This window comes from Urocampus carinirostris, chromosome 2, assembly GCF_059441175.1.
Source record: "Urocampus carinirostris isolate Australia breed hairy pipefish chromosome 2, RoL_Ucar_1.0, whole genome shotgun sequence".
Classification (NCBI taxonomy): Eukaryota; Metazoa; Chordata; class Actinopteri; order Syngnathiformes; family Syngnathidae; genus Urocampus; species Urocampus carinirostris.
The window spans coordinates 48,035,976-48,053,319 of NC_142350.1; the positions used below are offsets into that span (position 1 = coordinate 48,035,976).

Consider the following 17,344-nt stretch of genomic DNA (forward strand, 5'->3'; position numbering starts at 1 on the left):
CAATGATGATTTCAACCAGAAAATGAGGTCAACAAGTAAAACATTTTGGGTTTATGGACCACCTTCAATTAAAATAAACATTTAAGTGTTATTTTACTCATGTAATGCCTACTAGAGGTAAGATCGGGCCCAAAAAAAGCACCCGAACCCGACGCAGGCCCGGGGGGTATTAAACCCGACCCGGACCCGGCCCGACTAATTAACTGGATTTGCTGGCCCGGCCCGAGGGGGCCCGAAATTACATATTTTATTTATAAGGAGGGGTGATTTATGATAACAAATTAAACTCTGCCTTTTGTTACAACATCTAGGCCTAAGTTAAATAAAACTGTATAAACATTTACATCTTTTATATTTCTGTGTCTGCACTGCAATCTGTCATTGACGGTTTTTTTTTTTGAGGTAGCGAAAACATTTAAAGGCGTCCGTCATTTTGACGACTTGATCATTGGGCCATAATCCACAGCAGCAGTAGTCGTACGCCTTTAAGATTTTAGCGCAGCACTTTCATTGAGAGGGGATGTTGACGTGTTGTGCCGACTCCTATGCAAATCCCCCCCCCCCCTGATCGTATTCTATATAAAACGCTTATTAAAACAATAAAGCGAGCTAATTATAATCATTGGGAGATCCTAGTCTATATAACGCGTTTATTTAAACAATAAAGCGCGATCGTATTCTACAGATTGCGTTTTTTAACGCGGATGAAAATCTCACCAACGTCAATGTACGCTTCCGACAAAAGCGATCGTATTCTATATAATACGCTTTAAAACAAAATAAAGCGAGCTAATTATAATCATTGGGAGATCGCGTTTATTTAAACAATAAAGCGCGATCGTATTTTACAAAATGCGTTTTTTTAACGCGGATGGAAAAGTCACCAACGTCACTGTACGCTATGATTTCCGCAACCACAACTAATTGTACACAAATAATGTTTATTTGATTTACTATAATATCCGTATGTAATGTCTTTTTTATTGTGAATGAAACCCTGGTTGCATTGGATCCCGCGGTGTAAACAAATTGTTGTTTTTTTCATTTAAAATCGGAGGGGGGGAGGAATTTCCATAGGAGTCGGAAAAATAGCGATTACAGCTCCTTCTCCGTTTTATCCAAATTATTTATTTTATAACAAGTATTCCTTGGTCTAGTATCCATACATGGTTTAAGTATATATTTTTAATGAACATTTAACACATTATTAATTAATTTAAAAAAAAAAAAAAAAAAAAAAAAAAAAAAAAAAAAAAAAGCAGGACCGAACCCGACCCGACCCGACCGTATGACTGACATTTCAGGGCCCGACCCGGCCCGAAATTGCCTCGGGTTCGGGTTCGGGTTCGGGCTCGGGCCATAAATCTTACCTCTAATGCCTACCCAAACAAATTCCCTAGAGAAGGATGGGTGCCACCAAGCTGTACTTTCCCGAGACACACGGAGACACAGACCTGGTGCCCTTACGATCCTTGTGGTTAAGGGATTCGGTACTCAAGTAGACATGAGCCGCTCCCAGTTTAATTAGCGGTCTCAACAAAGCTCAACGAACAAGTTGAGGTGACTTTGGGGTTCGAAGCGACAGACGGGAGATAAAATCTGTACTTACTTATCTTCCCGTGATTATTTCCCCCTTATCAGCGGTGAAACAAGGTTCACGTTTGATGAGTTCAATGTCATAGTTAACATCAAGAAAGTGCCCCCCCATCTTCTGTTGATTCAGCAGCCAAGTGGAGAATAAAAAGTCTATTGTAGAAGCTTTGTATACAGTGTGTTGAGCAGTGTTACAGTTACCTTGTTTAAAATGCAATTGCATTAACAGAAGCACATTGTAAAGTGCTTTGGGATGTCTTCAGTGACTTAAAAAACGCTATAAAAATGCAGACCATTTACCTTTATACCATTTGTTAATAGTCTAATTTTGTATTTCTATTCTATTTATTTCAAATCAGTATGACATATGAGGTAAGCATGTTTTCATTAATAGTTCCCACTTGAGTTTGTTTAGTGCGGTGAGTTGTTTTTAATGTAAAGCTGTATTTATTCAAGTACAGTGGAACCTCGGTTCTCGACCATAATCCGTTCCAGAACCCTGTTCGAGAACCGATTTGTTCAATCACCGAAATCATTTTTCCCATTAAAAATAATGTAAATCGTTTTAATCCGTTCCAACACCCTGAATGTTTACCATTAATGTTTAACGTAAACATGAAGCTAACCCAGGTTATTCGTACGTTCGCGTTATCGTAATATTCCGTACGAAAGATTACGCTAACATGAACATGTAAAAATAAAAAAATCTGGTCTTTTACAAGTCATTTAGCACCACGAGTGGCTAGCGCTTCATTGGAAAGGGGGCTCCGTTCTAACACCCTGAATTTTGGGCTTAGTTCCAACACCCTGAATGTTTACCTCGAATCATAAAGCTAACCCAGGCTAATCGTAAATTCGCATTATCGTAATCTTCCGTACGAAAGATTACGCTAACACGAACGTGTAAAAAAAAAATATAAAGAAAATAATTATGAATAGGATTTCTTACCTTTGTGGTGGTCAGCAGAAGGCGCATGCTGTATCCCCCCTAGCAAAATCGGAAACTCGCAAAAAGAGGCAAGTAGGCACGTGATGACAGTTGGTCACGAGGGGCGGGGGCGATCTACACGATCTCCACCCGTACGCCGCTCAGCATCGCACTCTAGAGTACGCACTCACGCATTACCGGCGTTCGAACTCCAAATTTTTGACCGAACAGCGAAGCAAGAATTTCTCGAAATTTTTGGTCGAACACCGATTTGTTCAAACTGAGAGGCATTCGAAAACCGAGGTTCCACTGTAATTGCGGCCTAGGAATGCATTGCTTTGTAACCTGCTACTCTCACTTTAAGGTAAGATCTTAACCCAAAAATTCGAGTCGGACAAAAACACCCTTTTTCCTCCCAAGTCCTCACAATTAAAATGGGTCTCTCATATCAAGTTGTTTGGTTGATCTCGAGCTTTAATACCCGCGGGCCCCGCTCAGGTAGGCCTGGATTTTTAGACCTGATTTTACCTCTACTCCCCACACTGGTGTTAAGGTTCCCTACCTGATCATTGTGGCAAGTTTGAGGGGTCGAACTCCCGGCGTGGCAAAACGGAGGGAGTTTCTGTAGGTCACTTGCTGCACGGCGCGGTTGAAACTCTCGATGTCGTCCCCCTCCAGTACCAACACTGACTGGCTCGGGTTCACGTGCACCTGGGAACACAAGGAAATTGCTTTAAAACCAGACATAAGCTCATTTCTGTTTAAAAATGGTTTTATATCGGGGTGCAGCGATCATAGGTTAATTTTTTTTGAAGCAGCATACACAGTCACCTATTTAATCTTAATGTTATTTTTAAGAAGGGGGGCCAGAGAGTATGTTCCAACCAAAGGGGATTTACACCTCTCAGCCTCCCTGGTAAGGTCTATTCGGAGGTAATAGAGAAGAAGGTCTGTCGGAAAGTCTAATCTCGGATTCAAGTGGAGCAGTGTTGTTTTCATTGGGGTCGTGGAACGGTTGACCAGCTCCACACCCTCTGCAGGGTTCTCGAGGACTCCTGGGAGTTTGCTAATCAGCTCTACATGTGTTTTGTGGACTTGGAGAAGGCATTCATCCATGTTCCTTGGGAAGGGCTTCAGGAATATGGGGTACCGGACAGTCTAGGCCGGGCTACATGGTCCCTGTATGACCGCTGCCAGAGTCCGCATTGCTGGCAGTAAGCCGGATACGTGTCCAGTGGGAGTTGGACTCTGCCAAGGCTGCCATTTGTCACAGATTTTGTTCATAGCTTTTATGGAAGGAGTTTCTAGGCGCAGCTTTGGCATTAAAGGAGTCCGGTTTGGGGGCCTCAGCATTGCTAAGCCTTTTTGCAGATGATGTGGTGCTGTTGGCTTTCATAGGCCGTGATCTTCAGCTCTCACTAGGGTGGTTAATAGCCAAGTATGGGGCGTAAAGGATAAAAACCAGCACTTTGAAGCCCGAGACCATTGTTCACAGCCCAAAAAAAGTGGCATGCTCTTTCCAGGTTTGGATCGAGATCCTCCCCCAAGTGTAAGAGTTAAAATATCTCGGGGTCTTGTTCACCAACGGGCGTAAGATGGAAGGAGAGATCGACAGATGGATCGGTGTTCGTCTGCCATCATGCGGACCCTGTAACCGTCCGTCGGTGTGAAAAAGGAGCAGAAAGGCCGGGCTCTTGATTTACCGGTCGATCTAAGATTCTACCCTGACCTACGGTTATGAACGAAAGAACAAGATTCCGTATACAAGCAGCTGAAATGAGTTTCCTCCGCAGGGTGGCTGGGCTCTCCCTTAGAGATAGGGTGATAAGCTCACTCATCTGGGAGGGACTCTGTGTAGAGCCACTGCTCCTCTGCATTGAGAAAAGCCAGCTGAGGTGGCTCGGGCATCTGATAAGGATGCCTCCTAGACGCCTCCCTCAGGAGGTTTTCCGGGCGTGTCCTATCGACAGGAGGCCCTGGGGACAACCAAGGACATGATGGAGAGACTACGTCTCCAGGCAGGTGTGTAAACGCCTCCGGATCCCATCAAATGAGCTGGTTTAAGTGGCTCGGGATAGGGACGTCTGGGCTTCCCTGCTGAGGCTGCTGCCCTCGCGACCCGACCACAGATAAGCGGAAGATAACGGATGGATGAGGAATTGTTTTCTTTTTATATGATTGACATTTTTCGTATCTTACCTTCATCCCAGATCCCAAGGTCTCCAAGTCTCCAAAGTCGAGGCCCTCCCTGCAGGCGTAGAGACACTCCACCACGCTGTGAGGCTCCACGCTCCCCGGACGCACCGTCACACCCGACAACAACCCATGGTAACCTCTCGTGTATTTCACTGAGATCACACAACATACGTGAGGGAAAATAAATTCAAAAAATAATAAAACCAGAAATCATGAGAAGACAAAATACATTGATTTCAAAAACCGTTCACAGAAAAATAAATTCCTCAGCAGAGGTTGAAAAGACCTTTCATGCTCTCATGCTTTGCATACTTAAATTTTCTCATAACTACTTATAAAAAGCTCTTACACTCAAAAACATTCTATTGAAACTCTCATGCACTCAAGTAAAAACTCCTTATGCAACGTAACCATAGGTTTACTATTATGGGCATATATTGTCAAAGTTTATACCGGAAACATATATGCAAAATCGCCATCTTTTTTTGATTATACACAGTTCTAAAAGGCTCTCACACACACACTCGTTTATTTTGTTTTTATATAGCCTCTTACACTAACTCCAAATATTTTACTTTCTCACAAACTATAGCAATATTTTTCAATCAATAATGTACTTAAGACTCTCACAAATATATTTATGTAAATGCTATTTTTTTATTCTCTCACATATTCTAAATTGCTACCATACACTCAAGTGTAGCGAGCGCTGAAAATAATTTCAAGACTTTTCAACGAATCCTCTCACACACAAATCCAAAGCTTTTTTTTGTTCTCACATAAAAGTTTAAGGAATACTGTCTGGCAATGTTCCCCCTTATTTTCCACGGGTCTGAGCGTTCACACAAAGTCAGTGAGTAACGCTTGAAACAACAGTGAGCAACAGCAATCCCAAGTGTGGCAACTAAGTCATTATCAAACATGTCCAAAACTTGACATCACGTTACATTTTGCTGAGTTTCCGGCAATGCAAAAAAAAAAACTTTTGAATGAATTGACAAATGTATTATTGCAAAGGTTGTACGACCTACAAACGTCATTTGTTTTTACAACAATTCTTTCACAAGATTTCCATTTATTTTTTTCCTGGTATCTTTTATCGCAGAATACCAACATTTTTGGGGGCTTATTTAGTCGGTTACACGATACACAACTGTATTTAATCACATTTTTGAGTGGAAGTACAATGTTGGCAACAAGATTGACTTGGTATAATTGGAAATTATTTGAATGCAACGCAAACTTTTTCTTCTTTTCCCCTGTTTTTTCTATTTTTTTAAATTCTTTTAAAAGCCCGTTCCTTTTAGTGAGCCGAGCCGAAGAAGCCGGTTCTCAAAAAAACTCGTAAACTAATGACTTTACTCAACTTCTTTCCACTTTGACCTTGACTTCAAAATACCGCATTTAGAACACAACGTCAGGGGAACACTTGTATCTTTACCTTCATGCACTGTAACTTTGACTTAATTCGCTTCTTAATTAGCAATTTCGAGCCCTGATTTTTGTGAGCGGGCTGGATTTTCTTGTGCGTGGAAAAGCTCTGGGTAGTGCGCAATTGCGCACACACGCAGCTTAGAGGGAAAATTGCTGTCTGGTAATTAGCATGACTGACACACTCTCACACAGATAACTAGCTATTTCTGCTTCTATACAGAAATTGAACACTCGCATTTACATACAATTAGACGAAAGTGCTCTACCATACAAAAGACTGTCATATCAGACACTCAAATAAAGGCCGCTCGTGTTCTCACAGGTACGTCTAAGGAATACGGTCTCGTATGTGGGCCTGGAGAGGGATGGGCACTACCAAGCTGTTCTTGCCCAAGACACACCGCATGAAATAGTGCACATACGACCATTGCGTTAAAGGGATCCAACCTACCAACCACTAGCACGACAGAGACACTCTCACACATAAAACCACATAGCTACTTCTTTCATATGGTAATGGTAATCTCTCGTATACACACAATTAGACAACAGAAATGCTCTCTGACAAAGACATAAGTTTATTCTTTGAGGTATGATATCCCTCACTTGAATTAAGGCCACCCACACATTACTGACACAGAGCCATTCAATTACATATATGCTCTCACAGATTGATAAATAATTTACTTACTTTAGAAAGACGTAGCTCTTCCACATTATTTAACTCACTTGCTCCTCACACTAACAGTGGCATAATATCAAACACTTGAATAAAGGCCACTCACACACAACTGAAACAGAAATAATCCATTAAATAAATGCTCTCGCAGTTTGATGACCCATTCACTCACTTGCTAAAATACTCTCATGCATTATTTGATTCAATTCACTTGCTGAATAGTCTCACATAATGATTTGTTTTTCACACACTATGGAAATTTCAGGGGTTTCAGGGAAAATCTGGTAAGATCCCCAGCTAAGTTTTTTTACCTTCCGGAATGCTGTTGTTGACGATCTCCTTCTGCTTGTCCTCCATTTCTGCGGGGAATAACAATGCGAGAGAGTCGGAGAGAGGACAGGAAAGCTCATCAAAATGTATGAAGACAACGCGTGGGGACGCCTGAACAAACCACTGAGTGGCAGGGAAGGAATAAATAACAAACACGGTCGAAAAGAATTTAAGGGAGGGAAAATATTCAAACAGGGAGGATTGGAAATTTGAATTATAAATTAAAATCTGCACTAAATGATTAATTCTAAATGCCAAAAGAATGTTTTGACTCCAAATTAGTTCATTCAAAAATAAACATTTATAAATATTTATGTATAAAACTAATAAAAGAAAATGAAAAAATGGATAGTATAAACAAATAATTTCTCTCTTTATTGCGGTTAGTGTGGAGCAGAACCCCATTGGTCAAAAATTCCCCACATGGGTGCTGTTTATTTTAGGCGGAAATATTTTTTAAAAAGAGCCGCCATTAATGCCACAAATTTGCTCTTGGGCCCCGTTCTCTGCAATAGTTGACTGGGGATGATGGATCGCGAGCAAATTGTGCAGTTCATTTTGGTCAGTTCAGAATGCGACGCTTCAGCATCCAGAACCAGAAAAAGATGCGCTATGCCAGCACCAAATGGAGATAACGGATTGCAGCTGCACGGGTGATGTTTATTTTAGGTGGAAAGAACGGAAAAAAGTCCCGCCACGCATTAAACAATTTTGCTGTCTCAGCCTATATTATCAGCAACAGTCGCCCAGGGATAATAGATTGAGGCCACAACCATCCATTTCATTTCTGGTAAGCCAGAACAGCATGCATGGAAAAAGCTGAAAAAAAGAGGCGGCAGGCCCGACAAAATATTGTCTGCTAACCCTCGCTCACAGCAATATGCCATTGGGGATAAACGATCATGGCCGTAAGAGTGTTATTCACTTTTTAGTGGAATGAACGGCAAAAAAAGAGCTGCTAGGCCCAATAAAATACGATCTTCCTGGCCCTGCTCGTAGCAATATACTATCGGAGATAAACGATCCCGGCCGCAGGAGTGCAGTTCACTTTTTGGTGGACGGAACAGCAAAAAAGAGCTGCAATGCCAAACAAAATGAGATCTGCTGGTCTCGCTCATAGCAATATGCGATCAGGGATAATGGATCGCGGCTGCATAAGAGCTGTTAATTTAGGTAGAAATAACGGCCAAAACAGTGCGCTCTGCTGCCCTTCGCCTGCACCAATGTGCGATTAGGAAAAAAAGGTTGCAGAATCACAAAAGCAGCTACGTTTTTGTGGACAGAATGGCAAAAAATATCTGCCAGGCCTAATATAAGTGCAGTATACCGCCCCCCACTTGCAGCAATATGTATTTCAGAAAAATGGATTGCAAGATATTTTTGAACCCGCGAGACATTGAGGCCGCAAAGTATAAAGCGCAAAGTAGCAAGGGATTTCAGTCAATCAATAATGTTGGCGAAAGCATCAACTAATTCAACCTCCAGAGGGGCATCTGGAATGTTTTCAGTCGTGTTTTGTATTTAGAGTAGATGCTCAATGTTTTCCCCTGTGTATACGAGAGGAATTTGGTGACGGTGCGCCAAAATGATCAAACGTGTTTGATACTTGACGGCGTCGAATCCACACACTTGCCGCCAAAAACACAATGAAGGATGGCGTCTGGTGTGGGCGGAGATTAATAATATGCAATATAATTTGCATATTGTGCGTGCGGGTAGAAATGTCTTATTATATCATGGGTGAGAAAACCTTTGAATCTGCAGGCTGCATTTGACTACAAATGTTTGCATCGAGCCAGGGGGAAAAAACGGCTGATTGATGTATGTAGTTTTTTATACATGCAAATAGAGAGAATTAAATTTGTAACAATGACAATAAAGGTATATTCTATTCTATTCTATTCTAAATCCGATGGCTTGGCAACCAGGAAAAATAGTCCAGTTTTCTTCATTTGAAATTACATGCACAAGATGTATTTTATTGTACATTTGTTTAAAGAGACAATTTGGTGCAATTGGTTTTGAAACACTCAAAACTTATAAATAATTGTATTCATTTATACATAAGAACTTAATCTAATTTTAATCGAAGAAAAGTGGTACAATATATCCCTTTTTTAAAGCCAAGTGTTGTAATATTTGACCACTAGATGGCACTGTATTGTCTAATGCGAACTAAAACCAGTGCCAGATGCAGAAAGTTGCCTGAAAAACATGGCGGCGACTTCTAGGTAGGGATTCCACAATGTGAAAGAAATACAATTTCTCAACATATGATTTTGAATGAGCAAGTGAGTTGTCTGTCTCTATGTGCCCTGCGACTGGCTGGCAACCAGTTCAGGGTGTTTGAATTAGTAGTACTTTTTTGAACATAGCATTATATTTTTAATGACTGACGGGCCATATGTGGCCCCCATGCCATAGTTTTCCCACCCCTGTATTAGAGCATCGTGAAAAGTGTTTTAAAAAACTGTTATAAAATGTGGAAGAGAGTTTTCTAGCAAGAATATCTGTTTTTTTTCCCCGGAAAATTATTGCTTCAGTAAACTGAGCTCACTCACTTTGAATAATTGCAACTTTTGTGAATCTCTCCCTGAAACGTTTTAAAAGAATGAAACTTATAAACTCGAATGCGCGGAACTAAATTTGGAAAAGATTCCCTCTTAACTTTGAAGACGATTTTGTTTACACGCGCTAGCGCTATTTGTTTTTCCGTGGTGCTAATTGGCAGCGAGAGAGTCGGACATTTTAAAGGCAACTTGGCCAACAGCTGAATAATTAATGCCTGCGTTTCATTATTAGCACTCAAAGACGCAAAAAAAAAAAACCAGATGCTAAATTATAAGTGAGCAAAGCGGGTAAAATATCCCGAGAGAGTTTCGCCGACGCGTTTTATAAAAAGTTCTGATGGCGTGATTTAAATTCGCTACATGATAAAACTGAATAAAGATAACTGCATCTGAATCTGGATTTTTGAAATTGGGTGCGTCGATTTGTACATACAAAAGACTCCAAGTATACAATATTAATACGTTCTGAGGTGGGTATTGCTTAGTGAAATTTTCGTACAGCAGGGTATGGAAAACCTATGGTAATTAGCAAATGAGTTACGAACCCCTTGTACCTTGGATAAAAAAACATAAAAATAACCAAATAGCATATAGTAAGTACCATGTATGTGTGACATATGCATACACAATAAAATAACATTGTAAATAATTATACATGTAATGACAAAACGAAATTCGATTTACAATTTTTGTGACGTGACTTCAGCTGGTCGAGTGGAGTAGCGGGTGGATGTAGGAGGGAAGCAGACGGCAGACTAAAATTAAAACTTGTTTTAAAACTTGAACTTGCAAGGATTGTCATGTCCTTAGAAGATTTCCTTACTTTAACTAATGCCATTTGCGTACATTAATATTATTTATTTATAATCGCAAGCTTTGTTTCCATGGTTATCATATTTTTTGCTTCTTCTTTTAGCATCATTGCAAACCTCATAGCCAATAAATACTGTACAAAAATACTGAAATGTATGAAGAAACAGAAAGGCATTTTAGAGGGCAGAGTAGTTACGCGAATAGCATATCTGCATTTTAACTATGCCATGACACAACCTAAAAGAAAAACTAATGGCAAAACAGCATCTTATATGACATCAATAAATAGCGGAGAGGCATCTTAAGAGACGTAACTGATACCCAAGACTGCTGCAAATTTTACACGTTTTGAGCAGGAAAAAGAACTGTTGGAGAGGTGGAATCGAGAGTAAGATGCTGTAGATAAAGGCCGAAAAACCTCTTTTACATAGTAAAGTAAAAACACCATAAGGCGAATCCTCATATCAACAAAGGGGTCTATTGTTTTTCCAACTTCATTCAACAATCAATTTAAAACAGTAAGTTTATCAAAATTATCAGACCAGTCAATCTGTATGATTTTATATAAAAAATAAACTAGTTTTTAGAGGGCTGATGTGGTATAAATGTGATATAGAGTATAAAAATGTGGTATGAGGGTAAAATGAGCCTTAAAAACATTTTAATCCACACTGTTAAGTGAAAATGCCATAAGACAGGGTCGCCATATAACGAAAGTGTCTACTGTACATGTAAATTTATTTAAATAACAACTTAGTAAGGTTTATCTAAAGTATCAAACCTGTAAATCTGTTTGATTTTATACATTTTTTGCCATTTTTAAGATTTTGAAATGCAATAAATTAGATAACATCCATCTTTCAATTTCAGTGAGACGGGCCACCAGATATCCACAAAATAACGGACCATTTTCCTCCATTGGCAGATACAGTTAAGTGTCAACTGCTTAGCAATGGACACCATTATATTTGCGAATAATATCACCGAGCAGAGCCATATAAATACTGAAAAGGAGAGGACCAGGTACTGATCCCTGTGGAACGCCAAAGATATTGCCCTTATGTAGGTTTCGGATTAGGGGATGTTTTAATGCTGGTCAATGCAGCCCTCTGAAACGTTTTGTGATTAAGAGCTATACAAATAAACATAACTAGACTATTTTACTTTTACTTTGACAATTTATTATAGTGGCGTCTCTCACCCCAGCATGCGCCAATGGCCATCTTCTTCTGGGCTGTCGGGTTGGGCAAAGCCCCATTGTCATGAATGAGGGCGGGGTCAAAGGTCACACCGTCCACGTAAAGGGTCACAGAGGGGAACTGGACGCTCAGCGAAAGGTGGTGCCACTCGCTGTCGCATACCTGTTGGGCAAAAGTGATAATGGGTTAAATTATTTGAAGGACAGGAAGTACATTTTCTTAAATCTAGAAAACCCTGTAATGAATTTTAGAATGGTGCAGTGGACTATTAATATGTATATATATAGATGGATGGATATATATTTTTTTACCTATTTATTTAGATTATTATATGTTTTATACATTTTTCCACTTTAGTCAGTATGATACTATAGAGTTACTATATTTTTCTTACATATTGAAATACAACACAAAAAATACATAATATTTATTTGATATATATAAAATGGTTGGTTTGATCCTTTAATCACACGAGTCATAGGGGCACCATTTCCTGTGGTTTGTACAGCCGGGTGCCCAACATATATTTCCACCTGGTCTCGAACCGGGGACCATTTGCGTGTTAGGCGAATGTGGTCATGTTTTTACTTTATTTTGATGTATATATGCATATTTGATTTCATATTTTTCACCTTTTAATTAATTTTATATCTTTTATATTTTCTATTTAATTTTTATTACAGTGTATCTATATTTTTTGTTAGTGTTTAAAAAACCGATTTGAATTGCTCCTGATTTTTTGTATTTTAATGATTTTTAAAAAAAATTATATTGTACTAGTTCATTTTTTTTATCCGTGCAAGGGAGAGAGGCGTTAACAAGATAGAAGAAAAAGACAAAAGAATCCAGACAAATCTCTTTTATCATCTTCAACGTAGAATGGTCTCACATAACGCTCCATTCTCCCCTCCCCCCAGTACCTGCTCCAGTTTCCAGAGGAACTTGACGGGTCTTGCAGCAGAGACGTCAGGCCAGTAAAAGAGAGAAAGGCGGCAGCCGTGCACGGAAAGCGAATAGTGCGAAAACGAGTCGTCTGCCGAGAAGAAGACAAAATGAATGAGCGGCTTGATTTTTCTTTCGTTTCATTTGAATCTCTTTCAAAGAGGACATTTTCAAATATCATTCAGACGGCAGCTGCGGAGCCGATTGTGTGTTTCCTTTTTTTCTTTCTGATTTTTTTTTTTTTTCCTAGGGGCGGAGTGTTCTGAGGTTAAGTGGCTCCCTCGAGAGTTTCTAGCCCGCCTGAGGCCAAAAACACCTGCAGTGATAATTCTCTAGAGGTTAGGCGAGGTTGGTGAAAATAAGTCAAAAATCCATTTTGGAGAGCTTTAAATTCTAAGTGTTTTACGGGAAATTGTCTGTTATCCCCACACTTAACGGCCTAAGTGTATCGCAGGGTAAAAAATATGACGCCATCCATTATCTCCAATCGAGAGGGGCCGGCAAGATCGCATTTTTGTCAAACCTGTCAGCTCTTTTTTGACGTTCTGTCCACTAAAGAGTGAAATGCACTTTTGCAGCTGTGACCCACTATCCCCTATCACATATTACTGCAAGCAGGGAAACATCCCGTCCCGGACCGCCTAATATGAAATTCAAAGTTGTGGCCCTGAACTACTGTCCCCGGTCGACTAGCAAGGGCCTTTTTTGTCGTGCCTGAAGTGCGTCATTGTGGCCCACCTAAAAAGAACTGTACTGTTTTGGCCGCCATCCATTACCCCAGTAATAAATAATGACGAGAGTGAGGTGCGGAAAGAGCAAATTTGTGTCATGCTACCATTTTTGTTCTCTCTGCTTATACAGCACTGTTTTGGCCAAAAAACATTATCCTGTATCCACTAATGAAATGAAATGAAATGAAATGATCTGCATTTATATAGCGCTTTTCAAGTCAATTACTTCCCAAAGCGCTTTACAATGTGCTCCACATTTCCCAATAGCGGCCTTGCAGCCATGTAAGGCGCTAACCTGCTCTTTGGGGGTATTAGGGGTTCAGTGTCTTACCCAAGGACACTTCGACATGTAACACAGACGAGCCGGGATTCAAACTGGGATCCCTTGATCCCAAGACGAACGCTCTACCTCCTGAGCTACTGCCGCCCCCAGTAGCTGAGAGCTGGGGCTCAGAGAGTACATTTGTCACATGCCTGGCAGCACTCTTTTCTGATGTTTTTTGCCTAAAATAAAAAGCACTTGTGTGATCGAAATCCTGGCCTTGCTCACTATCATATGAGCAAGGCCGGGCAGAGCACTTTTTGCCATTCTGTCCACCTGAAAAGGAACTGTAATTGTGCAGCTGCGATCCATTATCCCCAATCCCATATTGCTGCAGACAGGAACTTTTTGTCGGGAGGCTTGTTCTTTTGGCCTGCCTAAAATGAAAAAAAAACGTTGTGGCTATGTTCCATTATCCATGGTTGACTGTTTCTGAAAGTGTATTTGTTTACGGTTTTAGCCACTTCAGCGAGGCATTTTGGCCTGTCAAAAATAACTGCACTGTTTTGACTGTAATCCATTAACCCTGGTCTAGTGAGAGCGAGGGCCCAGTAGGCAAATCTTGATAATGCGTGGCAGCTTTTTTTCCTGTTTTTACCACCTAAAATGATTAATAACAGTGCATCCACATTCCATTATCCACAGGCACTTTTGTCAGGTAGCATCGTGTTATGGCCCTCTTGAAATGAAATACACGGTTGCTGTCATAACCCATTATCCCCGGTTAAGTATTGCTGAGAGAATGGGCTGGCAGAGCGCTTTTATTTTCAGTTCAGGCCGTTAAAGCGTGCCATTGAGGCCTGCCTGAAGTGAAAAGCAACAATGTGGCCGTAATCTGTTATCCCCGGTCGACTTTTGCTGCTACTAAGTAATATTATAAGGTAATAAGTACAAACTAAACTAAGTGGGATTTATTACACGTACAGTGGGATTCTGTTCGCTTACAATAAAAGTTACTTACAGCTTTTCATCAAATATTTAGTAAAAAAAATGTTTTTTCACTATTTGGGAATTTTTGGTTACTCTGTTCAAAAGGTTAGCTAGCTATTTTGCTAGCATAAAGGCTAGCCAATAGTAGTTTTTTTTTCATTTTAAATTTTCTTTTCAACAAATTGGTCCTTTTTTGGACTAATCGTACACACAACAAGGACCCAAATTGTGTGGCTAAAATCCAGTTATTCAATTATAGATGAAATCTGTTCCCTAAAGGCCCAGTGTGTAATACTTGACCACTTCAGGGCACTGTTGTCTAATGCAATCTTGTGTGAAATAATTTCTCGACCTATGATTTTTTATTTAAAAAAATTGGTATGCTAGTTAATGTCTTTTTGCCTAGTATTGAAATCAATGTTGATGTTTTTTTTTTTTACCGAATGAAAGTTTTTTTTTTTTAGAAGGCACTAATTATTACACACTGCCCCTTTAAGTGAATGATATTAGAGGTCCAGTGGTATTTGACTCAATTTTAATAAATAGTCCTAAAATTTCTAACAACTTTAGCTCCCCAATGAAAATCTAATCTCATCTCATCAGCTGCACCGCTTATCCTCAGTAGGGTCGCGGGGGTGCTGGAGCCCATCCCAGCAATCATCGGGCAGTGGGCAGAGGACACCCTGACCTGGTTGCCAGCCAATCGCAGGGCAAGTTTAGTTCTGGGGTAATTTTGAGTATTTGGTTACTTCTACTTCTTTCTATTGAACAAAATTGTACTTTTTTATTATTTAGACACAAATTTTTGATTGATGTCAAGTTTATTGATTTTAGTTGAAAAGTTGTCCTTAACTCACCATTCTTAACGGTGCTACACACGATAGTCTCCTCTTCCTTGCGGTTAGCTTTAGCCTGAGCAGCAGCCGGCTGGACGTTGGTGCCCCATCTTCGCATCCACAACTGTAGGGTGAAATGATCGCCGGAGAGCCCCGAGACCACCGAGTCCGGGACCACCGCGACGTGGTTGGAGCCGTTAAAGGAGAAGACCAGCGAGGAATCCGAAGACGGCAGCGTGGGGAGGGACGAGGTCCAGTTGGCGGTGGGGGACGGCGGAGGAAGGAGGTCAACTTCCCCCCGGACGGCACCTGGACCATGCCAAGACATTCAGTTGACTTAAAATAAAAATGGTTTTTATCGTCATTAATAACAACATTGTGAACATTGTTTACAAGGAGATTAGATGTGGATCCATACATCCATTTATTATCTGCACCGCCTATCCTCAGTAGGGTCGCGGGGGTGCTGGAGCCCAGCTCAGCTGTCCTCAGGCAGGGGACACCCTGAACTAGTTGCCAGCCAGTCGCAGGGCACAACGGGTGAGACAATTCACTCGTTCATTCTCACCTAGTGACAATTAACCTGACCTGCATGTTTTGGAATGTGGGAGGAACCCCACGCAGGCACAGGGAGAACATGCAAACTCCACACGGGGAGGCTGGTTTCTGGATTTGAACCCATGACCTCAGATCTGTGCTAAGGACGCACCAACCACTCATCTGCCGTGCAGCCCGCCAGAAAACATATTTTTTTATTCAACACTGAAATGTGACAACGTCCTAAAATCAATGTATGACATTGTTGGTTTTTACAAGAGGAACTTAAGAACATTAAATTCAGGAAATGTGACTTGTAACGGATACATAGGATTCAAAACACTCCAGAAGACTTTAGAAAAAAATCCAGGACTTATTTTTCAGATTCACGTACCGCAAAGCCGGCGCACGGATCGGTCCGAGTAGCTGTCCCTATCGCATCCCTTTCCGATGTGGCCTGTCTGAAGTTCTACGGTGGCCTGGATGTTCCAAACGGTCTCCTCGCAGGTCTCCAGACGCAAAGTTGGGAAGAGAGGGATGCTCCCTGAGCCAGGGGTGTACTCCACCCGCTTGGTCCAACCTAAATTGCATCAAGGATGAAAATAATTCAACGGTATGCTGACATTGGCACCAAAATTGTTATGAAATCTGGTGAATCCTTCACCAGCTAACACTACTAAATCTAACGTTATTTAACTAGATTAGATCAGTACTTCTCCATCTTATTTTTCTGACAAATCCAGTGAATATTTTATAGTAATACTAACCAGCCTAAAGGTTTATTTGGTTATGGATGTGAAGAAAACAAATGTAAACTGAAAATTATTATTATTATCATGTATCATGATATTAGATATTTTTTTTCCAAAAAAGGAAATGATCAACTTATATTCAAAACATATTCAGTACTCTTGACAGCAACAGGCTATTTTCTTTTTTAAAAAAGAAAGAACGATTAAAAAAATGTCTACCAATATTTAAAATAATGAATGAAATATTATTTTCTGGTAACATTTTCCTGTTCCTTATTTCATTATAAGCACTAACAATGCGTTACTCGTTTTACTACTACGATATTTGTCCTCTGTCAGACATATGCAATATTTTGCTCATTTCAGGGCTGTTAAAAATAAAGGAAAAAGGGAAAACTTTCAGTCAGCGTATGAATTTTTTTGGTAACATTGTTTAGAATGTAATGAAAAAAATAATATACATGCATTTTGTTTTTGTTTATCTCAAATAATTTATTAGAAAATGTTTTAAAGCAAAGTTACCAAAAAGTTATTTCAGATAATGTGAAAATT

General features: G+C 40.2%; 1 protein-coding gene across 1 annotated transcript in view; it reads right to left on the bottom strand.

The window, feature by feature from the left end:
• Positions 1-17,344, bottom strand: part of clstn3 (calsyntenin 3) — a 45,090-nt gene that overhangs the window by 11,579 nt on the left and 16,167 nt on the right. The window contains exons 7-13 of the mRNA XM_088326833.1: positions 16,435-16,620; positions 15,525-15,812; positions 12,663-12,775; positions 11,745-11,904; positions 7,142-7,189; positions 4,721-4,869; positions 3,084-3,232 (exon numbers count right to left, since the gene is read on the bottom strand). Coding sequence (XP_088182959.1) covers positions 3,084-3,232; positions 4,721-4,869; positions 7,142-7,189; positions 11,745-11,904; positions 12,663-12,775; positions 15,525-15,812; positions 16,435-16,620 — 1,093 coding nt within the window. The remainder of the gene's footprint in view (positions 1-3,083; positions 3,233-4,720; positions 4,870-7,141; positions 7,190-11,744; positions 11,905-12,662; positions 12,776-15,524; positions 15,813-16,434; positions 16,621-17,344) is intronic.